Here is a 26700-nt window from a genome sequence, read left to right on the forward strand (position 1 = left end):
ATTCCTATTGTTTCTAAACTACCACATCTATGGTATTTTTGTCATAATAGTCTGCAAACGATGATGCAAGAGTAGTTTTTATGATCATTGCTAAATTTTAAAAAAGTCAGTAAAACAAGAAAGTACTACTCTTAGGGAAATGCACACTTCTCTTTAATTATAGAGTGTGGTACAGGTGAGTGACCCCCTAATGCAACCTGTTATGACCTCCATTGAGCAGTGGGATCAGGTCTCTGGCTGATGAAGGCAGGTACCAGTTCTAGGTCATGATATTTTCATCTCTGGGCAGAACTAACACCCTCTGGAAGATGCACGTTACACAAGCCAAGCTCTTCGTGTTGTTCCTTCTCTGTGGCTACAGTTTTTGCACTTTGATTTGAAGGTTTAACTTGAAGGACACATGAATATAGGCAAATCTCCTTATCAAGAAAACATGCTGCCATAATGAGCTAGGCTATTTATCACTTGAAATGTGATTTCCTTTCAGCTACCATGTCACTGGGAACAAAATGAGGAAGGTGCTAAGATCTTTCTTCATATCCTGTAGAGAAACTGGTTCCCATAAGAACCACAGATCTTAGTTATGAAGACACGGTGGGCTCACACAGGATGCTATTTAAAGATCCAGGGCAGATCAGGGATGCGGGCTTAGCATCATGAACTTACTGCTTGTGAGACCTTGAGAATACTGCTTAGTCAGGTACTGGGCCAGTTTCTTCATGCACAAAAGGGGGATATTTGAAGGCGTGCAAATACAGTAACTTAGACAAGAGCCCAGAGCTGTGCCTTAACATCAGCCAAATGAGCATCTGCTTTCCAGCTTGCTTCTCAGCGTTCTTTTTTTGTCAATATACTGTATGTGTGTATGTGCTCACGTACACACATGGATGTGTACATATACACATGCATATTTGTGTGTGTAGAGGTCAGAAGACAACTTCAGTGTCAATCTTACGAATATTATCCATCTCCATAGAGACAAGGCCTCTCATTTGCCAGAAGTGCATCAATTAGCTTAGGGTGGCTGGTCAGTGAACCCCGGGGATCCTTCTGTTTCCACTTCCCCACTGTTGGGATTGCAAGTATGCCTCGCCATGCCCAACATCTTTACATGGCTCCTGAGACTTGAACTGCGGTTGCCATGCTTATGAGGTCAGTACTTTTATCAAGCGAGTCCCTTCCCCAGCCTCACTTCCTTTAGCTTTTCTACTGACAACCTCTCACCAGCATGAGATTGAGGCTACTGATTTGGGCCAGGGTAAAGGCTGGTAATTATCTGCTATGGCCAGCTTGCCTGGGGTATTTAAATTCTTGCCTAAAATTTCTGTGATGGCGAGCTGGACTGGGAACAGGATGGAATGACGCATCATGGCCCCCTTTCGATATAAACATGAACATGTGCCTTCAGGTGAAAAGGGGTTCATCACTGTGTGTGGTCAGCACAGGTCATTGCAACTATAAGCTCTCGATCCACTTAAAGGGAATGCAGCATGGTCCCCCAAAACTACAAGTTGAGGCTTGGAAACAGCTAAAATTCCCACAGCCAAAGTGTTCTCCCCTATAATCTAGAGGCTGGGCCTTTGTGGGAACTCATGGGGAGGGAAAGAAGTGGACCAGCCACTAATAATGGTGACAAGGGTCCCTCTTTCTGCTTCCTGGTGACTTCCGTGTGCGACTATTACAATACGGTTTCAGGAGAACTTCTAATGAAAAATAAACTGCTCATAACACAGCCACCATAAACTGATACGTGAAACCTGATGGGTTTTGTTCATATGCATATTATATATAATCACATTCCATGTATAGTTTTAAATTCAATGGCTCATTTCATAAACACTTCTTACACCCTTAAGGTTTCTCATTATTCCTTTGAACTGCAGTTCCATAATTTAACTCAGTATTTCAATTCGGGTGTCCCTGCCATTATAGGTAATGTTGTAATAAAAAAAAATCTGTCTGTATTGAGCTCTTTTTTCCTTGTATAGAGGTATTTTCTTGAGATAAATGGCCAGGAATGGGGTTAGGTTACTGCAGAGGCCTGAATATTTTTATGGCTCTTGACTCACCCTGGTGTGTTGCATTTCTGAAAGGACTTATAGGCTTTTCAATGCCACAGCAAAAAAAAAAAAAAAAAAAAAAAAAAAAAAAAAAAAAAAAAAACCAACAACAACAACAACAAAAACAAAACAAAACCAACAACAACAACAACAAAAAAACCTGACTCAACTTGTTTGACCACAGCCTTCAAAAGCACTGGATATGAATTTGTCGAACTTCCTAAGTATAAGATGGCAATTTGCTATTGCAGCCTTAATGCCTCTGCACATCCATAAGCCGCTGCTAAGGATGATCTGGGCAACACAAGTGCTTCCTATAAATCTACTTTCAGGGCAGTTGCTAGTAAAGATGAGAAGATATGGTAGGGAGGGCTCAAGGAACAGGGAAGCTGGGTAAAGCAGCTGGTGTTCTGCAAGGAATCAAGGTGGTTCCAAGCACCCTGTTTCCTATCCCCAGTCCTTGAACTGCTTTGCTTATGCATCAAGAGAGGGGAGCCTTTCTATGGGACTTGGATGGAACTGGGATACAGGTCAGTGCTATTCCAGGGACCCCAGTCAAGCCAAGATAGCAATGGCAATGTGAATGGTGAAACTTAATATTGTGCAATGATTCATCTTGGAGGCACTTCATCTACCTCCAGGCCGGCTTGCCAGAGACAAGGGGCATCTGGGAGTCTCACTGCAGCCACTTACTCATACAAAAGCCATTGCTACCTGTGCGCCACAAGCTCCTTGGCATGGTTAACCTCTCATGTCTCTAGAGCGGTTTGCACACATGACTTGAAGCATCCAAACTATGGCAGAAGACAGCAGGACTAGTGCTGCATCTATGTAAGATATCCAGAATCAAGTCCGGGAGACTACACCGTATCTAAGGGCATGCATATGGCTGGCTGACAGAAGGACAAGGCTTGGACATAATGACTTGGCTAATTTAGTGCCATTTGTGATTTTGTGTGTGTGTGTGTGTGTGTGTGTGTGTGTGTGTGTGTGTGTGTGTGTGTGTTCATGTGGGTGCATATAAGCATGTGTGTGGAGGTCAGAGGACAACCTACAATGTTGTTCCATAGGAGTTTTCTGCTTTCAGTTTTGAGACAGGGTCGGTCTCCGTCCCCCATCCCCACTCCTCTCTCATTGGCCTAAAACTTCCCTGAGTAGGCTAGACTAACTGTTCTGCAAGCTTGCAGGGATCTGCCTCTTTCAGCCTCCCATCTCACTTCATGGTGATCATAAGCAAGCTCTATGTCCAGGTGTTATATGGATTATAGGCTATGAACTTCAGCCCATGCTTGTCAGGCAGGTGCACCAACCAGGCCATGCCCCAGGCCACTATTTTCATCTTATTTCACCAACTATGCCTCCCGACAAGATCAGTATAGAACGCTTTTAAACAAAGTCACCCAAATAGTTATTCATATGAAAATGGCCTTCTACTGCTGCCCTGTTGTGTTATGAAGTCCCAGCTGATGGAAGGCTTGTAATTGATTCCTCTTAGCCCAGAGCAGCCTTACTCCTGGATGCAGCTCCATCTCGCCTTGCATAGGTCTGAGGCTCAGGAGCCCTGCAGGTGTGTGCCAGGTGAAAGGGACTAGGCCAGGCTGACTCTCACGTACTTGGGGCTCAGTGGGCAGCTTACCTGATGAGGATGATGACAGAGGGTGTTTGGGCCATAGCCCCGATCAAGCTGCATACACACATCACACAGAGGAAGGTTAGGAAGGCCTCTTGGCACCCAGGACTGGGACATTTTCCTGGAACCACGGTGGCATTCTCAGAGGGGACGGTGGTGAGGCACGCACAGCCTGTGAGGTTCTGAAAGGGAAGGTTCAGGCATTTAAACTGGGGTGGGGGTGGGAGTGGGGGTGGAGGGGTAGGGTGGTAGTGGTGGTGGTATCTCTGGTTTCCACACCCAAGGCAATCCATCAGCTATGCTGTCACAACCTAATTATACATTCTATGGCATTCCATTAATTGGGCCTGAATAAACGAGTTAGCTTTTTAAGGAGGCTGCAAAAACACATGCAAATGAAGTAATATTTATGGGGAGGAGGGGTGAAGTTCCTGTCTCCTGTGTATTTCATCTCCATTCTCAAGAATCCTTCAATAAGCTGCACTGTAGATAAATGTGTCCCCCCAATACAATTAGAGAGGAAATTGTGCTTCCACAATATGATAAAACATTGCCAAATTAACATCGCAATTACTTGCCAATTTGTCTTCCCTTTATGCAGTTATAATTACACCGAAGTGTATTAAAAGAAGTAAATCAGGTAACCCACATACTGTTGCTGGTTCAGTGCCTGGCATGGCACTGAGAACAAAGGACGCACGCTGTCATGCGTGAAGCCATTGTGCCTGGGAGACCCCGATGGGTGGAAGCTGATGGAAAACTTGTCCAGTGGCTGAGAAAGCAAAGGGAGCTAAGAGATCCCAGGCAGCTGACAATAGCTCACAGGGACCAGAACAAAAGCCTGATGGGATACGTGTATTAATACATGATCGGAGAGGAGAAAGAAAAGCGACTACATTCCATGTGATCTTCTGAGGGGCTCTGGATCGGCAGCCCCTGCTCGCAAGCAAGGTTTGCTCTCACACTCTCCTGCAAGCTTCCTAGCTTGCTCCAGGAATTTCTGGTCGCAGAGGGAGGAGCAGGGGCTGGAGGAGGCTGTTCAGAGTGCCAAGCCAATTAAGGTTCGCTAATAGTAGTGCAGAGGCCTTTAATGAATACAAAGCGAAAACAATCATAAATGATTCATTGCCTTCCTTTCCAGAGCTGATTGGCTTTCTGAGCGCATGCCCAGCAGGTAAACACTCCTGAAGGGTCAGGCAAACTCTCTATAAAGCCTGTGGTTCTCCTCTTCTGCCCTTCTCTCTCCACACTTGTTCCTCTCCTCTTCCTCTGTGCTATCCCTTTCTCTTACCACATATAGTACAGATATGGAGTATCTTGTCCCATAGGAGATAGCTTCATGGGTAGGGCTGCCCTGCATGGCTGTGTGGGGCAGATGGCCCATGTGCCCAGGGTAGGCATCTGTGTAAATGGTCCTGTTACATACCTGGGTGTCTATGACAATTCCCAGGTCCTAAGGCCAGACACCCTTCCCACTCCCATCCAAACCCTATACCTGGAGATTTTACCTGGCTTTTCCACGACGCCTAACATAGACACCACATCCCTTTACTCGGCCTCAAGCTGAGCGGCTCCTCTTCTCCTCCCATTGACCCTCTGAACCCTGACCTAAACCTGTCCTCCAAGAGGATATGGGCACTGTAAGTCAAGAATGTCCCGGGACACTTGCGCAAGCACTTCCTTGCAGGATGCTTCAGGGTGGTAGACGAGACCCAGAAGCCAGTTTCAGAACACACAAGGTGGCCAGATTAACCAGGAAGCTGGACTTCTCTCCAGCTAAAGCTCACCACGCCATCCTACCCTCTGCCCAGAGAAGTGTGTATTGGCACAGACATTGAAGTCATAGACAAACTTCTCCAGCTGCTGATACCCAGTGCCCAGATCTCCTTATTGGCACTGCTCTCATGTCATTCTAACTGGCTTCTCTCTCCAGTTGTATGGATCAGAGCTCATGAAGTTCCACACTGGCACCCACATCCTTAGTCCCTCATCCATTCTCCCCTCACAGTGGCTCTGCTTGCTCCCCGTCTCCCATGGCTCCATTCTTTGGGTTCTCCATTTTTCCTGGCTACATCCTGGCCACCTTGCTTGGCATTGCCTCCCCTTTCACACGCTAATAGGCAGGAACAACTCATGGCTATGGGCTGCCCGTCCTTCCCTTCTCACCCCATATTTCCCTATCTGTTCATGACTCTCCTCTAGTCCACATCCCCCTTGGATACTTGATATGTATCCAACTCAGGCATGTTGAGTTGTCAAGTTGAACCTGTGGTGCCTGCTTGGCACATGTTCCCTTCTAAGGCTGGGAGCTGCTTGCAGAGGTCCCTCTCTAGCATGAAAGAAACACGGGGTGATGTGGAAGCTAAAACTCACAGGAGATCAGAACTTACTACCCCCCCCCCCCAAAGTATGCCACTTTGGCACAAGGACTATTTTGAGCTGATCATTTGAAGACATTTACAGACACAGGAGAAGCTGGGACAACAATAGACCTCACCAGTTTTTAAACAGAGATTTACAGTCAGTGGTTCCTTCATATCCCAGGATAGTGGGCTTCAGGACACCATACAGATAGATGCCAGCGTCTACAGATGCCTGCATCCCGGATAAAAATGGTTTGGTACCTATGCACCTCCTTCTGTACACATACAACCATCTTTAGATGACTTTACATCTTATGCAGTGCGATACTGTGAACACAGCCATTTCACTGCATCGCTTAGGGAATATGACATAACAATTTCTGGACAGATTTAGTACAGATACAATCCCTCTGATCATCTGCAGGTCCCTGAAACTGCAGGTATGGAAATCATGTGTGTGAGACCCGGTGGTATGAAGGAAATCTTGTACTTAATGAGACATGAAGTCTTGCTTTGTTGCTCAGACTGGCTTCAGGCCTTTGGGCTCTAATGATGATACTACAACCTTAGTTGCTGAGCAGCCAGGACTACTACAGGCACACATCACTGCCCTGGTTCAAAATCTCCATCTGTAGAGGCATCTCCTTTCTGTACTAGGAAGAGGAGGCAATAGAGAAGGTGTTAACCAACTTAGATCTAAATAATTAATCCTTTGCTAGCCATACTTTCTCTGGTCACTTCCCCATCACCGGCCTTCCTCACTTAAGTCTAGATTCAGAGATGCTTCTGTGCGATTCACTCATTTTCCTGGGTAGCTCCCATGTAATCAAAGGCACGTGGTGTGAATACCCCTCTCTGTTCTTGTTAAGATGTCCTTTGCTGGAGGCATCCATCCCAACTAGGAACCACAAAGGGCAGAGAGTCAATAACTTCCCCTCCCCTATGAGCTAAACATCTACCCATCTGACCTACCATGAGCAGACTGTCTGATGCTCTAAGGCCTGTCTCTAGGCAAGGGGAACAGAGACAGGCAGGGAGCAGAGCTAGGGCAGGGGAGGGGGAAATGCAGATGGGGCCAAGGATAAATGCGGATATTTGTGTCCTCTCTAAATTTGCATATTCAAACCTAACCACCGAGAAGGGGATGAAGCCACTGCAGGGAGGTGATGAAGTTATGAGGGTAGAGCCCATAGGAATGGCTTAAAAGACGAGAACCCAGAGAGGCGCCATATTTCCTTAGTTACATGAGGAGTCACAGACAAGATGCCATTTGGGAACCAGGAACTGGGCCCTCACTATGCAGAAACCTGCCAGTGTCTTGATCTTGGACCTCCCAGCTTACAGAATTATAACAGGTTACTGTAGTTTATAAGTCCCCTCTGTCTATGGCATTTGACTATAGCACCCTGAATAGAATGAGGGAGGCAGCCACAGGCTGTGTACAGAAAGGGATGCTGGGAAGCAGCACAGGACCAGGGAGGATGCTCTCTTACTGGCATTCAAGATGCAAAGCTGGAAATGGATGGGATCCTTCCAAAAGGAGTTATACAAGAATCCACTGGGTCTAACTCATATGGAAAATGTTCAGAAGGAGAAGAGGTGAGAAGCCCTGGTCATCAGAGTGAGAACAGATGGGTGTGTTTCTCTGCTAGGTCCCGTTGTGGTAGTAAGAAAGTGTTTTAGATTCCCAGTTCATTCATGCCTTTCAATCTGGCTAGGGGCTGATTCCTCCTCTTCCCTCCCTGTTTTCCTCCACTTCTCCCCTCCCATCTCTCCCTGTGTCTTTCTTTCAAGTACCCTAGGCTAACCTCAAACTCACTATGTAGTTTCCTTTCCTCTTCCCAAGCACTGGATTGCAGGTGTACGCTCTTTTGCCCAATGAGGGTTGGGATTTTACCCCTATTTCAAGGCAATGTCTTACACACTGTATGATTTTTCTGGCAAGGAATATAGTCCCTGTTGTCCCCAGAGAGTTGCATTCCCTGTCTGCTGTCACAAAGTGAGGGATCAGGATCTAGATTTCTCGTCATTAAAGCATCCCGCCATCCCTCATGTGGATAATGAGAGGGCCTGATAAGCTTGTTGAACAAGATGACAGAAGGGAGCTGGCTTGCAAATTTCACAAGAACTTACCTGGCAGATAGGCTTGCTCAGGCCCAAAGTGACAGATGAATAACACAAGCCAACCGTGGCTTGCAAGGACTGATGGCTATCTGAATATTTAACTGTTTCTGGTTTAATAGACTCTATCAGGTCAACATGATAGAAGCCCATACAGCGGTAAGAAAGTACTTTTCTTTTATATGCTGGAAAGAGGCCCAGGAAGAACCCTTTGCTAAAAATCTAAAACATGGGAACAGAGCAGAGTCTTCTAGGCACACTGAAAATTCGTACGAATATGTGAAAATGGGAGCTACAGAATGCCAAAAATCTAAAATGCTTTGAGCTTTGACATGACTCCCTGAGTCATGTTATTCACTTGACTTCGTGGGACAAGCTACAACCAAAATATGGTACGTGTGTGTATGTATGCATGTGCATACATTAGTCAGAGGAGAACATCGGGTGTCCCGATCTACCACTCTGTGCTTTAATACCTTGAGATGAAGTCTCTTACGGAACCTAAGCCTAGCTGCTTTTGCAAGCCTGGCAGGTCACTAAACGTCAGTGGTTCAGCTGTCTCTGTGTGTCATGGTGTTAGGGCTACAGGCATGTGCATTGCTTCACTGTGTCTATGTGTGCTCTGGGCATTCAAGTACAGGTCTCCATGCTTGTGTAGTCAATGCTTTTATCCATCGTGCCATCTCTCCAGACCAGAAAGCATCTCTCTTGGTCAAATTTTACTACTATCTCATGATACATATGCAAATATTATAACCTCTGTAAGAACCCTAAACCCAAAATTACCATAAAGGAGTTTTAGATAAGGGACATTCAACTGCATGTCTGCACCAATGACGTCATGGTCTATTTATTGGCAGGCTGAGAAGTGGGTGAAGAGAGGACAAAGAGGGAGAGAAGAAGTCTCACGGCTGGTCTTTCTACATGCTGATTTTAAAACTTGTAAATGCATTATCTATTTTAAAAATTAAGAACTCCATACCAGTCACAAACAAAAGAAACAATCAATGAATATGCATCAGCCCACGTCTCCAAGTTGCAACGTGATTCTTTGTACCACCACTGACTTCAACTGAGAAATGCTTCTATCACATGCACGGCAGGAACAAATAATCACAACAAAAGCTGGAGACCATAAACGCAGAACAATTATTCCCTGGGTCTTGGATTTCTTTTTTTTTTTTTTTTTTTTTTTTTTTAAGCAGATGAAGGAAATGGCAAGCAAGCTATTTTGACAGCTCATCCTACAAGAACAAGACACTCATCAGCCGTGTTTTACAAATCTTGGCAAATGAAGTTGCCTCTGTTTTGTTCCTCTCATCACTCAGAACTGATGGGTCATTTCTTACGAAGGGGACAGAAGAAACGGATCCCCAGGTTGACAGACTACTTTTGTCAGGGGAGTGGTGTGGGAGGGATGATGTCATTGATGGCAAAGCCTTGCAGTAAAACCTGAGAGGCCAGCCTCGTCACTCGTCACTCGGGAGGCATCAAGACACTGGGAAGACGTGATTGTTCCCTAATTTCTGGTTCAGGAGGGAGAAATTTTTCCGGCATGAGTGTGAACATAAGGCAAGCTCCCTCCTGATTCCTCCTGGGAGACTTTCATTAAAATAAAATTAATTTATTAATTATTACAATTTTAAATAATAATGAGGTGGTACAGTGTCAAGTACAAAAAAAGAAAAAGAAAAAGAAAAAGGAACAATAAGCAGCAATGGAATGTGTTAGGGCTTCAGCGAGTCATGAAGGAATCAGGCACAGGGAGATGGCTGTCATTCTCAGAGAAACGTCCCTGTCACTGGTCCTTTGCCTCTTCATTATTAGGACACCAGGAGCTAAACCTAAGTTGGTGTTTCCAGGCAAAGAGCTCATTCCTCATTATGAAGAACCCCAGTGACCTCCCAGCAGAGATGGTTGAAAAACTGCAGGAATAAAGACACTGCCCCTCCTTTCCCTGCAATGTCAGTAACTGAAAGATAATGGCCTGGAAGAAAAATGCCACAGTGAAGGCAAGACCCCTCCCCATATCCCTGCACCCTTCCCATGGAGCACCGGCAGTAGGGACTGTTGCAACAGGACGGACTTCCCTCCTGCTGGGGGGCAGCCAAAGGGCTGCTCTTTGGGGAGCAGGGAGGTCCACCCTGAATCTACTGCCACATGTGGGACACAGAGGACGGCACTGGAATGGGAGGACGTGACTGTAGCTTCAAGTGAATCCCAGACCCTGTGTCTCTCCCTCTTGTATTCTGTCTCCAGATGTCAAATCCTGCCATACCACTTTAAACATATAAATGCATTTATTATTACTATTTAAAATATATTATTATGTAGTGCCCAAGCCTTGTGCAAGTTAAGAAAGTACTTTCTTATTGGCACACACCCCTAGTGTACCCCTGGGACACCTATGCAGGGGTGGTCTTCCAGGAGGCTTGCCCATTAGGCAAATGCCTGCAGCCTCAGGACAAAGGCCTGCCCAGGGATAAAAGCATAGGTCCTCCTTCTAGCTAGTCTCACATAGAGCTAATTTCTACCCTAGGGGTGTAACCTCACAAGGCCACAAAGTGGTCTACTTAGCTACTTTCTTATATTATTTAAGTATATTTTTCTTTAACCTTTTAACATTGGAATTTAAAAATACAGTTTTCCTTATTGAAAAGGCAACGCGCAACACATTTGGGACAATTCCAAAACGCGCAAAAAATGTGAAAGATATTGACAAAAAAACCCAAAACCATTATTTTTAATTCCTAGTCAGAGTTAGTCATCTGTGGATACAAGGAACTGCTTATATATCCATCTAGCCTTTTCTTTGTGTTTGTATAGGCACATTTATGTGTATATACAAGTCAACACTGACAGTCTCACTCAGTCACTCTCAACTTGCCTTATGGTTTTGAATCAGGGTCTCTCACTGAATCATTTTTTTCCCAAGATTTATTTATTGATTATGTACAAGGTGTTCTTGCCTGCATGTACACCTGCACACCAGAAGAGGGCACCAGATTTCATTATAGATGGTTGTGAGCCACCATGTGGTTGCTAGGGATTGAACTCAGAGCCTTTGGAAGAGCAGCCAGTGCTCTTAACCTCTGAGCCATCTCTCCAACCCTATCACTGAATCTTAAGTTCACCAATTTGGCTCTTTACGCATCCTCCTGTCTCTGCTCTCACTTTTGTAATGCTCAAAATTAACCTTTAAGCCCCACCTGCACAGGAACCAGGTAACTTCCTGGGATCCTGGGAATTGTATTCTTGAAAAATACCAAGGCCTCATGGGAAAGTACAGTGGCCTATACCTTTGTCCTTATAAGCCCCCACAACAGGTGGCTTGAGGCCATTCTAAGGTGTGAGATTCCAGGAATGGTCCTGACCAAAGTCCATCTCTTGGTCAGTCTTTAATATTTAATAAAACCTGCTTTAAATTTGGCTCAAAATGGTGGAGTTGGTTTTTCTGGCGACTCTCAGGATGAACAGCTTCCCTAGCACTGCAACTGTAGGCACACACTGCCATGCTCCACTGTTTACTTGGATTCTGGGATATCAAATTCGGATCCCCAGGCTTGTATGACTCAACTTCCTTCCCAGTGTCCAATTTTTTATTTTTAAAATGATTTATCTTGTGAGATTATAGCATAATTATGTCATTTCTCCCTTCCCTTTCTTCCTTCCAAGCCCTCTCATAAACCTCTCCTTGCTCTCCTTCAAATGTATGGCCTCTTTTTTTCATTAATTTATGCTACTTAAATATGTTTATGATTAAATTTTATTTATTATGTATTTATTAAATAATTAACATTTTGATCATGTTTTCCCCTCCCCTAACTCTGTCCAGAAACTTGCCAACTGCCTATCCACTCCATTTTATGCTTTTTTTTCTCTCTCTTTCAAACAAACCCACCTCAAATAATGCCCCCGAAAGTGAGAATCAGAACTAAGCAATAAGACAAAAAATGCCATGTATATTTGGTTTTTTTTCTTTGCTTTTATTTACTGGAAGATTTTTCTTTCATGACCTCTTATTTTCTGGTGTGTTCTTTCTACTTAGCTGAACTGTAAAGCTGGACTGAGTATTGCTCTTTGGTACTTTCTTGTACAACCTCCTAGAAAACACCATAGTGGATTTTAAGGAAAACACAGACCCTGGGCCTGATTCATTTCCGTGATGCCCAGCACGGGGCCTGAGATATAGCAGCAGGCATCACAGCTGATAAAAACTGTAGTCGGGCTTTATTTGAGTGTTCTCAAGGTCTTTCTGAGAAGCCCTTGCTGCGAGGAGCATGGACGGTTAAATCAGTGTTGGGATCTGGACTATGCTATAGGAGAGGCTTTCCCAGTTGAAGTCTGTGGCGCCAGACAGAGCAATACACAGAAGTAAAAGTATCTAAGGCATGAGGGTGGCCATTGGTGAGGACTGTGGCTCCACAGTGAACAATGAAAAAAGCAAGCTGCATCTTGGCTGCAGAACACCTGTTGGCTGTATTCTAGTGTCCTCACAGAGGCCCAAACTAAACCCATATATACAACCTCCAAGCTAAAAGCTCAGTTTAATCTGGCCTAGGCCACCAGAAATGCATCCTTAGGGTGCGCATGCCTCATTAGCATGCATCAGCTGCTTGGGCTGCAGAGGCATCAGGGCACTTCCGGCACGTGAGGAAGACGGGGCATCTAGCAGCTCAGAGGCTGGAGGTCTCACAACATGCCTCATCCCTTCCAGGGATGTAGTGTCCCCAGGGACCCCTGGCCATTTCTAAGGACATCTATGGTTGTCAGATTAACTTGGGGCTCAAGAATGTGGCTTAGCATCCCATGGTGCACAGGACAGCTCCTAGGGAGCAAGAATTGTCTACCTCAAAATATCTGCAAGGCCAAGATGGAGAAACAGTCTGTTAAGCACAGTAGTTTCTGACCCTAGTCACGTACTAAGAATGCCTGAGAGGTTAAAAATCACATGCCAAAAATAAGGAAGAAAGAATCTCTGAGTAGGGAGGACTCAGACCCTCTATTGTAAAAAGTTCCCACTGGATTGAGGCCTCCAAGGTGGAATCACCAATTCCCAGCATGCCCCACAAGAAATCCTTCTCCTTGCTGAGACCCCACTGGATGTTTTGCTCATACAGCGCTTGGTAAATGTTGTATGGCTTGGATGGGTGTAGATCAGTCATCTGTGGTTTATATCCTACAAACTGCTGAGCTCAGCTTGCTGACTTTTAACCTATCGGTGGCTAATACAGGCTGTTTCCCCACCTTGAATCAATTATTCAGGCCATCAGAGAGGGACATCACTTCCAGCATACATACATACTTTCTGCTTGAATAACTACTTCTGAAAGTGAAAGGTATGCAAACACCTGAGCAATGTATTCACACCAAAGGCGGCTGATAAAATTAACTTCATCTTTTTGTCATTCCTCCTCACCACAGGCAATGACAAGATTTAGAAATGCAACAGCAAATGTGGGCTAGGAAGTTCCACTGTTATCACTTGAGAAGTGAAAGGAAAATTAGAAACAAGCAAACAAAAAAACCCCAAAGAAGACAATAAAGATAAGGATAGCTGATGCTTACTGGGCTTCACTAGCATCTCAATGATCTGATTGGTTGACTTATATATATACACACATACAATCAGATCATTGAGATGTACACACACACACACACACACACACACACACACACACACACACACACACACACACACACACACGGTGAGACCTGAATAAGGATAAAGGTGCAACTTTAGATTAGAACCATCCTGTCTACGTGGTTGCCAGCTGCTGCCCAGGAGTGTTACCCTCTGCAGTCACCTGATTTAGCATCCAGGGACATTTAAGAAGTCTGGGCCTTTACCCAGAGCTCTATCTGGCACTGAGGGGGCCAAGGTCTACAACACAGCATCCTGGTGAAGGACAGAGATGCCTAAGTAAATGAGCTACTAGAAGAGACGGGCTTTGAACCTTGCCAGGTGAGAATAGGACTGGTGGAGGTTGGAAGGGCATGCATTTTGTCTTGAAATAGTGCTGAGATAGAAGACAGCTCTATAGGAGCAAGGAAAGGGCAAAGAGAGGGTGAGCCCTGGTGGGTAGGCAAGGCAGGACTCACATACACAGCAATGGAGAGCTCGGCTGTCGGGAGAGTTTCCCTAGGAAATGGAAAGAGATAGGAGATTAAGGCTGGAGAGGCGGCTAGGGCAGACATGAAGGCTAAGTGTATTGAGACTGGGCTGTGTGCAGGAAGATAGTTTCATGTAAGTAGGCATCTTGAAAATGGGCGGCAGAATGCAGAGGAAGGTTCTGGGTTTGGCTCAGAGAGCCTCGGAATTTCACCACATTCTACTGTGGGATCCTGGTAAGCTAACGCGGGGTTGCATGGAATAGTACAGGCAGGGATATAGAAAGCAGCAGAACGACCAAGGAAACTCACCGGGAAGGGCTGAGCCCACACTGGGACAGCCTGCTCTCTAGGGAAGAAAATAAGCCATGGAAATAGGAAAGGCAGGGGCCTGCAGGTGGGGAAGAGTTGTACAGAGTATCTAGAGACCAGAAGGAAAGAGAGCTAGAGAGAGAGAGAGAGAGCTAGAGAGAGAGAGAGAGAGAGAGAGAGAGAGAGAGAGAGAGAGAGAGAGAGAGAAAGAGAGAGAGAGAGAGAGAGAGAAAGAGAGAGAGAGAGAGAGAGAGAGAGAGAGAGAGAGAGAGAGAGAGAGAGAGAGAGAGAGAGAAGGGAGATGAGAGAGGGAAGACAGTCCCACACCAGGAATAGAAGCCTTTGTTTGGCATGTCTTCAAAATACTGCCGCGGAGATTTTAAAGACTCAGATTGCCTTTTGCTCACTTTTGGACGTCAGCCGGAGATTCCTTTTGACTCAAGGCCAAGCTGTCACACTCCACAAGCGAAGCAGAAAAGACCCATTACCTGGCCAGAACCAGGCTCTCAGCCTGAACCTCCTATAAGGGCTACAACAGCTTTTTTTTTTTTTTTCTTTTTTTTTTTTTTTTTTTTTTTTTTAAAGGGCTGAACTACTCCAAGAGCCCCATTTAGGATGAACAGGACTCTATCTCCAAGTCCTTTCCGTGACAGCAGGAAGAAGCCAGGGACACCCAGAGAATTGCCTTAGTGGGGTCGGAGTGCAACCCAATAAGCATCCCAGTAGGCACGTCACAGACTGGAGAACAGGTGTCTGAGGAATGACTATGATGGCCTGGAGTCAGCCCTCACCTGCTGTCCTACCATGACATCCCATAGCTCTTCAGCTTCAGCAGCCCCAAGTGCACGCACAGGCTCAGAGAGGCTGTTACTCAGCACATCTCTGATGCGTCCAAGATCAGAGGAAATCCAGGCTCTTCAGGTTTGGGTCAGTGCGCCCCTAGAATAAAGGCCTGTTTGGTCTCAGGACACGGCTACTCTGAGTCACTTAAGTTTTCAGCACAGCGCAATGGCTGAGGCGAACTGTTAACAGAACTGTCTGGATATTGAAATGTCAATGAGGTTGTTCTTATGAGAATAATAGCTTGTGTTTTTATCTGAACCACTCTCCCGGTCCCAACCCCCTTTTAATATTTACTTCCACTCACATAAAGAAATGGCTTTATCATCTAGTTTATAAAATCGGGTCCTCCCAGCCCCCAATCGGCAGTGATTTATTTTCCTTATAGAAGATGTTAATAACTGGCCAGGAATCTAAATCTTAAAAGCAAGCAAAAATGAAATCTTTGAAAATGAAAACAAATGATTCATTTTTTCTTTCTTTCTTTCAGGGAACTGCTGCTCTTTAAGATGCAGGAGGCAAGGCAGAGAGGAAATAAATGGGTGAATTACTTCCCTGAGAGCAGCCCCCGTGGCAATTATCTTTTCCTTCCCATCAGTGCATTGTATGAGAAATTATGAAGTACTTCTGGGGGCAATCGTCTCCCTAGTGCAAGATACCCAAAGATGAAAGACAGACAGTTTTACAAGATTGCTACAGTGAAAGAGACAAATACAGCCAGGAATGAACAGGTGCCCAGAGACTCAAAGGCAAGAACTCCGAAGGGAGAAATAAGGGATCATTTCAGAGTAGCAGGCATTGGAAAGGGGAATGGAAGGGTCAATAGGAAGTATCCAACTGAAGAGAAAAATACAGAAAGAAAACTGTAGAGAGAAGGCGGAACAGCCATCTGGAGGAAAGAAGACAGCTGGAGATGTGAGTTGAAGAAGACAGCTGGAGAGAGATGTGAGTTGAAGACGTGTGAACTGGGATCAGCGCCCTACAGGAAGACTAGTGAGGTGATTACAGCGCAGGTCTAACCAAGAGAAGGGGCACGCGCTGGGGCAGTGGCAATGTGGTACAGGAAAAGGAACCTGGGAGGTGGGAGCAACAGGGCTGCGTAGCAGGTCACGTGGCACCAGATGTTCACCCAGAGAACGTGAAGAAGAAAGGCTGGCAGCCAACTTAAAAATTCATGTTAAGGAGAAGAGAAAAAAAACACAAAAGCATGGTAGGAAGAGAGAAGAGGTGGTGGCCATTTAATTGGGAAGAAAGAGGCCAAGAGAGTTGAGAGTTGAGCAGGGGTGAGGCAAGCCTCAGGCCATTCCCATCTTTTCATTTCTACAGAATCCTGTGGTGGGTAGCTCACTACGGTACACAGCCTTATTCCCTGCCACCTTTTGTGAGTGCCTCGTTCCACAGCCATTTCTCCAGCTGCACATACATAGTTCCCTTTAATTTTGACTTTCAGCTGCTCCATGAAGTGTCTTAGGAGCCCATTTGACTCACCAAAGGTGTAAGGTATTGTCTTGGCCTGTTACCTTCCAGATGTAGCCACAGCGTGGCTACAAGAGGAGACTGCCCACCCTGGCCCTTGACTGGACTGTGAGCAGCTGTGGTTGCCTGGGTCCTACCCTCACCCCTGCATCCCAAGGTTTGCAATTACCGTGCTATTGCAGCCGGCGAAGCAGGCTGACAGGTAGGTGATGCCATCGGCCCCACACACTGGAGTGAAGGAATCGGTCTGGCATTCACAGTTGTTGTTGCACTGAGAGTAGGGGTCAAGGGCCGAGCCATGTGCTGAGCTGGAAAAGAAGGGGTTACAGGGACTCATTAGAAGAAGGGCCATCGTGGTGGGACATCACTTTGATGTGATGGGCTTCATGGTGCCCTTGTTCAGCGTGCTTACTTAGCAGGCCTCTTCTATTCTTCCCATCTTATGCCTGGCTCACCTGCAAGCGCCTGTCCAGGGATACTGCCCAGAGCCTAGACTGCACTCCATGAAGCAGTGCTGAGTTGGGGACCTGGCTGTGTGGCCTTCTGACTTCCTTCAAAGTGAGGAAGAAGATCCTTTTTGCAGTTTGTAACCATGTGCCCTTTAAGCTGAAGGTGGCTGGGGCTCACCTTAGTGTTATTACTCCCAGGACACTTTTCTAGATGGCTGGGAAGGCCCCCTATCCCCAATTACTCCTGCACTACTGGACACCTGCCCTCTGCGATTTGTTTTTCCCTCTTCTGCATACAGGATGTCCAGCCTGGCTTCAAGCCTCTGATTGGTTCAGTATCTGAAGACATATCATGAATGCCAGCTAGCTAGGGTGTTTGCCTCTCCACTACAAAGACACAGTTACCAAGAACACACTGGTTAGAGACACCCAGGGGTAGGAGCCCAGTCTACAGCACCAGAAGAAGGAAGTGACTTCAGCAGACCCATTTCCTGCTCTGACCTAAGGCTTGGAGTACTTCCTGATTGGTGGCATGGGGACACCTGGCTGTTTCTGTCATACTCTGTTGAAGGGATTCTATGTAACACTTTGTTTGTTCTCAGTATAATCCCACACACTTTATCCAAAGGGAAATTTGTCCCAATGTTTGTGGGGCCTGAGTGTTGAGCATGAGTTAGAGCTGGGCAGTGTGACCATAGGCCTTGAACTTTATTTATTTTTCATTTTTCACAGCATAATGTCACAGTAGTGGGACCCTGCACATGTGCTTCTAATCACTGCAATTTACTGTTGTGAGCTAAGCAGTCCACAGTGAGGGCTGCTGTTCAGAGCCAAGAACAAGCTGAAGGGTATTCTGTGTGTGAGAAACTGGGGGCTGCCTGGAGGGCGCCTGAGTCTGAGAAGCTGCCACTGCTGTGACTCCTGCTCACTCTCTAGGGATGGCAGAAGAGTCCAGTTCTACCCAGACTCCAGGATTTCTTGTATCCCAGCAGCCTGCCTGGAGGAGGAGACTGGCTGTGTAACCTTCAGTGTAGCCACAGTATCTATGTCTACACTATACTCCACAGCTCAGGGTGGTCTCAGAGTCCCGTGAGGAAAATAGATATTGGGATGTAGAGATGATAAATCTCATAATTTATTTAAAGGGAAATTGCTATAGAGACTGTGGTCCATAGTCTGGGATAATAACCAGGGCATAAGAGAAGAGATCCCATAGCAACTGGCTGGTTCCTGCTCCTCCTGCCTTCTCTCATCACTTGCTTCTATCGCTTCCTTCCCCTACCACTTAAACATGCTCACCATGGGCCGCGACCTGGTAATGACTACATGGGCTTGATGGAAGCTTCTGACTCATGTAGTTGGAATTACTGAAATCGAGTCTGTCTTTTATTTTAAACTGAATTTTGAAATGAGGTTTGTTTTTATTTTCCATCTTCACATCATTCCTGAAGTCAGATGTTGGAAAAAGCAGGTGGACTGGAAAATGAATGACTGCTCTGTTCTGGGGTTCTCCTGCAGTGGAGGAGAATAGCTCGGCACCCAGAGGACAGGCTGACTCTTCCAACTGCAAGTAGGATGCTAAGGCCTTTTGGCCTCCCCCTCTCTGGATCACCAGAGACCGAGATGGCTCTATCTGCCAGTGGTGGAGTCTAGGTGGCCCTGTGCAGGGCTGAGTGAGCTCTTCAGATCCACAGTGAAGGTGTCCCTGGGCAGGGTCAAGGTAAGAGTTTAGGTACTTACTTGTTTCCATAGCGAACAGTGACCCCAGCCACAGGGCCTGTGTCACAGCCCAGGAAGAGGAAGGAGACGTAGCAGGCTGTGGACACCAGGTTGACCAGCATGGCCATCCGAATGGCCCCCAGAGCAGACAGGCTCAGCTTCTTCACCAAAAGGCCACCCAGGAAGATGCCCAGGCAGGCACAGGGGATTGCTGTCATCCCTGAAAGAGCAGAGCAGTGGGATGTGATTTAAGTGGAAGAGGGGCTGGTGGGCCTCAATGGTTCCTGTGACTTCACATGACTCTACAGTCTTCACATGGGGTCTTATTTCTGTCCTCAGGGAATTTCCAGATAACAAAGGGAGACAGATTTGGAAAAAGGCAGTTACTGTGAGCCAAAGTGCCCATTGGACCTGGTGCCATCTAAGAGGATGTATGTAAGTACTAATGTGGGTCCAGCCAAGAGATGAATCTAGAAAGCTGGGGATCAAGGGGTGAATTCCAGGAGATTAAATATTAGGGAGCAATGATATGGTCTCTGAATTAGGATTTCTTTCTTTGCTTTTCTTTTTCTTTCTTTTTTTTTTTCGTGTGTGTGTGTGTGTGTGTGTGTGTGTGTGTATGTGTGTGTGTGTATGTGTCTGTGTGTTTTGATGTTATTCTGTAGACCAGGCTAGACTCAAAACACTTGGCAATCCCTTTACCTCAGCTACTCAAGTGTTGGGATTCAGGGCATATCCCACCAAGTTCAACTTCTCTGTTAACTGTGTATGTGTGAATATGTTTAGATACATGTGCGTATACGTGCCTGTGCCATGTAGAAGCCAGAGGATAACTGTGGGTATCATTTCTCAGGTACCTGGTTTTGAGACACTATCTCTCTTTGGCTTGTTTGTTGTTTTATTTGGGCTCTGTGTGTAGAACCCAGATCCTTAAGCACCTTGTCACGTGACTATCTCTGTGCATTTCTGCAGTGACTGGGAAAGGGGACTTCAGATCATCTGAAGAGTTTTTAGCTGGGGAGAGGGTTCAGTAGGTAAAGCAACAGCCATGCAAGCATGGCGACTGGGGTTCAGATCCCTAGATGCCACACACATGCCAAGCAGGCTTGGCGGGTCACCTGGGTCTCAGCACCCCAGAGGAAGAGATGGGATCCTGGGGGCAAGCCATACTAGCTAGACTAGGAAAACCTAGCAAAGCTCCAAGCTCAGCAAGAGACTCTGCCTCAAAAGATGAGGTGGAGAGCAACTGAGGTGAACCCTGACACCGATACCATGCTTATACACACAGGCCCACACACTTCAGCTGCAGACAGATACACATTTATATAATATGAATGCACATGCCCTCATGCCCTCACACTTGCAGACATACACAAGCTTAACATATGTGAACATACATGCAACACACACACATAGGCGTGCGTGCGCACACACACACTATCCAAGAATTTTCTCTTCCTTTTCTAATGCAGCAAGTTTCCTGGTAGGTTCCAAGGCTCTTTAACCCAAAGGTTGCAGGGCTCACGAGTCCGTGAAAGACCTACTTAGACAGTTCTGCTACGCCTCAGGAAGCAGTGTCAATCAAATCACTATGTTATGCAGTACTTGGTGAACAACTTGGTGAGTATACACAGCCTCCTCTTTCTTACACACAGAGATATCTTCAAGGCAGCAGGCCTGAAACCTGTTCTCCAGTATTCCCAGGGACCCAGGGCGTTGTCCAAGAACCAAAAGACTTCACTATTCCAGTCTCTGTTCGCTGCGGCTCTGTTCTGATTCATTTCATCTACGGCTGGCTTTAAATTACTGAGTGTCATTTATCCTCCCTGTAGATAGATTATGCATGGCTAATTTTCCAGTCTGGGCAGCCTTCTCCCTGCCAATCAAGCAACCCCCAGGTCAATCGACTACATCAACCAGCTGGTATGTGCTGAGGGAATGCAAATTAATTTTTGATATTAAGGTAAGAAAATATAATTTGGAAGGCTTAGTTTGCCAAGACACTACCCTGGCTGTGGTTAAAACAGTCATGGACCTGTGTGTCACTGCCCACTCCAGACATCTGGGCTTAGTTTCTAGCCTTTGATATGAATGTGGACACCATGACCTTGTTCTGTGTGCTTCCATCCCGAGGCCACATCACTGGCCACTCCCAATACCCAGTTTTTCATCGAAAAGTCTAGATGCCCAAGGTGCTGTAGTCTTTGCGTATGCAATGGGTCTACTCCTAGGATGCTTTTGCTTGTCTTCCCTTGGCTGATCTTCCTCTCTTCTAGGAGTCTTCCTCATCCCCACCCACATGGAAAGGGGACTTAAGATAAATCAGTGGATAAAACACCTGCAGTGCATCCAAGGGCGAGGACCAGAGTTGGGATCTTAGATGCCAGGTAATAGCTGGGCAGGTGGTGCGCCCCCTGTAATCACACACTTGGGAGGAAAGACAGGATACTCATGTCAAGTTGTCTAGCTAGACTAGCTGGAATCGAGGAGCTCTGGGTTCTGTAACAGTGTCCTGTTATACCCTGTTTCCATGGCTTTCTCTGCCCATTCAGTCCAGCCCACAGCACCCTGCACCGAATGGCATCCAGGCACCCGTTTTAGAATGAATGAATCTGTGAGCAGGCTGGTTCTGTGTGAATAAGCCTTGGTGACAATATCCCCACTCCCAGAGAAAATCCTGGGCTTTGTTTCATTTTCTAGTTGAGACAGTGGGGGTGTCCCCTGGCAGATGATGGTAACCATGGCAACAACGGAAATTTTTTTTTTTCAGCACCTTTTCTCCCAGTCACTATTAGCTTCCCCTTCCCTTCCTCCCTGATGTGTGTACATGTCCTTAACACCCCTGGCCATTGTCAGAACTTCTCAGGAACAAAGCGTCATCCTCATCAGACTAACTTATGCAAAATGACCCCTTTTAATCTGCACTCATAAATCAATGTCACCAGCCCCTGGATGGCCTACACTCTTCTTCTCTGAGCTCTGACCCATCTGTTGATGACTCTGTGGATGGCCCATAACCTTGGATGCACAGATTGGGATAACTGCATGCACACCAACTTCTTGGAGTGCAGGGGCCATTCTGAGAGCATCTCCCAACATTAGCCTCCCCTACTTCACCCTGCCAGCTCCTCCTGCAGTGAGCTCTCCCGAGTACACACTGACTGGATCTATGCCATGAGCTAGGCGTAGGGACAAGGGATGCTTGCTGCCTGCCTGCCCAGAGAACGTGAAGAAGCCCCACCCTCTTTTTCCTTCCCACCTTGTTAAGCACTCTAACAAGCAGGAATCACTGGGAAACAAACAGATGCTAGGCAGTAGAATTGTTTTTCTGACCTTCTGCCCTGGAGACTATTGATTTGTTTGTCGATAAAAAAAAAAAGCTTAGGCATTTCTTCTAAAATAGGACCTGGCCCTGACGAAGCAACTGTGCAAGCACAATTGAAACAGAAGATGCAGCAGAAGAGAAACCAGGAGGTGGGAGATAAACCCTGGGGTGCTGGAGGTCCAAGCCCCAGATCTTAGCAACAACAAAGACTATAGCTTCTATTACAGAGAGGCATTTTCTTTCTCCTTTGTCCTGCAGATGTTAAAAAACTAATTGCATTTTACTGATCCTTACCAAAAAATGTATGGCAAGAATGACTGGTGGAAAAAAACAAAAACAAAACCAAAACAGTTTCCAGGGAGAGGAAGCTGTGGCATGCTATGATGTTCAGGATGAGAGCTGAGATGCTCTACCCTATGGGACACACACAGACCACCCTGGTGATGTTTCCAATATGCAGACACCCCCATGACCAGCACTCAAATCAAGTTTAGACGAATTCCAGATGCTTGGTGCTTTGGAAGTGCATGAACCTTGGCACTTTCCTAAGCGGCAAGAATAAAGGCACACATCTGGAACCCCAGAGCTGGGTTGTAGGGAGACAGGAGGAGCCAAGTAGCATCCTGGCCAGCAGGTTCAGTGTGACAGAGACTCTGCATCAAAAACTAAGGTGGAGAGGGACTAAAGAAGCAGCTGTCTATCTGCTGTTGATCTCTGGCCTCCACATGCACGTATGTGATGTATATCTGTATATACATGCACAACACACACACACACACACATACACACACACATACCCCTACACAAGCATACGTGCACAACACACACACACTCCTACACAGACATGCATGCATGCACAAAACACACACACATACACACACACATACACACACACACAGAGGCATGCCTGCATGCACACACATAAACACTTGCAGCTGTAGAGGAGGTTCTTGTGTACCTCCCCATAGTTGTAACCTTCAAGGACAACTGGCTTCTTTTTCCTTAATTGGCAATTCATATATATTTTTTAAAAAGTTCTATAAATATATTCTCTCTGTGTGTGAAATCTTTTCAACTCATATCTATTCACATGGAAGCCTGTGTGAGAATTGGTCCTTTCTTTAGCCGTGTGGTATAGAATGAACAGTCTATAGTTTATTTACCCATTCTGCTGTAGACAGACATTTGGGTTAGTTCCAGTTTGAGATAATTATGCATAAAGCTGCTCTGAACGTTGTTATGTATGCATATGTAAATGAGTGGACCTAAACACTCGATTCTGTTGGATAAGTGCCCAGAAACGGAACTGATGGATTGTAGCACAGGCATACGCTGAGCTTTAATGGGTGCTGCAAAACCTGCCCAAAGCAGAGGCTCCACTGTGCAGTCCCACTGCAGCGTGGGTTCCAGTTGCTCCTCAGCCTTCCCAGCACTTAATGCTATCATCTGGTCAGTGAGTCATAGCGCCCCCTTGAGGATTCAATGTGCATTTCCCTCATCCCTCGTGCAGGCCAGTACCCTTTGCTTTTATTGGCCATTTTGTGAAGCAAAGGTATATGTCTATCTCTGTCTGCCTCTCTCTCTCTCTCTCTCTCTCTCTCTCTCTCTCTCTCCTCTCTCTCTCTCTCTCTCTCTCTCTCTCTCTCTCTCTCTCTCTCTCTCTCTCTCTCTCTCTGTGTGTGTGTGTGTGTGTGTGTGTGTGTGTGTGTGTGTGTGTGTGTATGCACAGCTGTACATGGATATGTGGAGGCTGAAGTCAGGTGCCTTTATCTATGGATCCTCACTTCATTTAAAATTGTGTCATTTTATGTATAAGGGCATTTTGCCTGTATGTATGCTTGTGCACCGTGTGTATACACCTGATGTCCACAGGCCAGAAGAAATCACTGAATCACATGAAATGAGAGTTTTTGGCAGTTTTGAGCTACCACATGGGCAATGGGAATTTATCCTGGGTCCTCTGAAAGACCAGCCAATGCTCTTGCCTATGGAGTCATCTCTTAAGCCCCTCCACACTATTTTTTGAGATGGAATAGCTCACTGAACTCAGAGTTTACCAATTGTCTAGACTGGGTGGCTAGTGAACTCTGGAGGGCTGTCTCCTCTTCCCCAAGACATGCACACTGCCTTGGCAGGCTTTTAAGTAGGTGCTCACAGTTTTATACTTATGCAGCAGGGACTTTACCAATCAAACCATTTTGTTTTTATTTTTATTGTGTATTATTTATCATTTATTTATTATTCATTATCTATTATTATTTATTATTATTTTTTATTTTAAGCATGCAGGTGTCTGGAGGTCAGAAAAGGGTGATATATTCCTTTGAATTTGAGTTATGGATGGCTATGAGCCACCATATGGGTACTAAGCATCAAACCCAGGTCTTCTGCAAAAGCAGCAAGCGCTGTTAACTGCACAGCCATAGCCCCAGCCCCGCCCCAGGAGATGTTAGCAGGTGAGATAAGAACACAGCACCCTCCTATTCTTTCCAGCAAACATTATGATTCCCTCTTGACAAGGAAGATGAAGTCTAGGGGTTGGAGGTCTCCCTGCCACCTGGCCATGCATTGCACCCAGCAACCTTAATTGCATGGCCCTCCTCTGCCCTTTCAGAGGGACAGCTGAGCTCTCATCAAGGGCTGTCCCCTCAGGTTCCCTCTCGTTTCGGCAACTCCCTTCTGTTTCACTGTTTAGAAATCGAATTCTGTCTTTAGTCTCCTAAAATTCTATACTATTAACTAAGCCCTCTACTGAATGCAGGACGTCATCAGTTATACTCCATTTCCAGAAAGTTTAAATCAGAACTCATCATGGTGGACTCTTCCGTCCTCCTCAATTGTTTTCTTCTCACCACTGGCTAGTCAACTTCTGAGATGGTCAACTCAACTAATGCAGCCTGTTGGTCATACAAAGAGTGAAAAATAAATTCCTTTTACATTAAGAGCGGTCTAAGATACACTGTGTGAACACATTGTGCACCCTGCCTCAGCAATGCTGCTTTTCATGGGGGCAGATTGGTTTTCTTAGCTCAACTTAAAACGATTAGAAATAGATGCCTGGTGAGAAGAACTATAAAGCCTTGCCTCACCTTGGAAAAATTATGTGATCCATTAGTTATGCCTGCCATGGGCAAGGGCATCAGCATGGGCATGACTTCTGTGATTCATTAGTTATGCCTGCCATGAGCAAGGGCATCAGCATGGGCATATCTTCTTAACTTTATTTTTAAAATATTATTCCATATGTATATAGGGGGGAGTACTTCATTGTATTTTGGGAGCAGAGGACAACTTTGTGGGGCTGACTGTCTTCTTCCACATCCATGTGAGTTCCAGGGATTGAGTTAAATTATGAGGCATATGCAGCAAATGCTTTACCTACTGAACCATCTCCCTGGCACATGAATATATCTTCTAAGTCTGTGTTTGTGAAGTGTGGGTTTTTATGCTGTTAAGATAATTCTCATTGCCTAATGAAAATTTACTACTCTTTTAAAATGTATTTAGTTGCTTTCTTCCCTCATATGTGCTTCAAAATTTCCCATTTTCCTTCCTGACCTTTCTCAATGCTTTGTACATATATTACATATTTTTGTTCTTTATTATAATATGCTTTGTTTTTTATTTTATTATTATTGTTCCCAAGTGGTCAGAGGGCAATTTTAGGAGTTGATTCTCTCCTCTAACTGTGGGTTCTGGGTATTGAACTTGGTCATCAGCCTTGAGCAAAAATACTTTCCCTGATGAACCATCTCACTGGCCCCATAATATGTTTTAAATAATTGCCTCAAGTATGAAAATCTCACTCTGAAATTCTTTGTGTAGAAAGCTCACAGACCACTGCTATTGGCCTGACTTAGTCCTGTACTCTCTTGGGACCACCACACATTCTTCGAGTACGCTGACACACCAGGAAGGTAATGAGACCCACTCACCGAGCAGCTGGTTGGCAGAGGAAGTGGTGAGGTTAAACTGCTGTTCCAGGTACTTGCCCAGGAAGGCAGCAAAGCCAGCCACAACAGCAATCTCCATGCAAGCAGCCAGGACGATGCAGGTGAACACAGGGTTTGAGAGCAGATGCTTGGTGACCTTGGGGATCACTGTGGGGAATGACAGAAAACAAGGTCAAGGTCATACATGTTGAGTGCCCACTTTTAGATCTCCTTTGACTCCTCCTTGATGCATTCTTTAAACAATACCAAGCAGAGCGGCACCGGGTGGCTCAGCCAAGACTCTATATCTTGTAGGTCATTTGTAACTGAAAACTCCATCTTTAGAACACATACCAACATCT

At 45.8% G+C, this 26700-nt stretch overlaps 1 protein-coding gene across 1 annotated transcript in view; it reads right to left on the minus strand.

The window, feature by feature from the left end:
- Positions 1 to 26700, minus strand: part of Slco3a1 (solute carrier organic anion transporter family member 3A1) — a 294528-nt gene that overhangs the window by 23547 nt on the left and 244281 nt on the right. Inside the window, 4 exon segments of the mRNA XM_051148731.1 lie at positions 3697 to 3872; positions 17083 to 17221; positions 19103 to 19301; positions 26342 to 26506. Of these exon segments, the coding sequence (XP_051004688.1) occupies positions 3697 to 3872; positions 17083 to 17221; positions 19103 to 19301; positions 26342 to 26506 (679 nt within the window).

The sequence above is a fragment of the Acomys russatus genome, chromosome 7, assembly GCF_903995435.1.
Source record: "Acomys russatus chromosome 7, mAcoRus1.1, whole genome shotgun sequence".
Taxonomy (NCBI): Eukaryota; Metazoa; Chordata; class Mammalia; order Rodentia; family Muridae; genus Acomys; species Acomys russatus.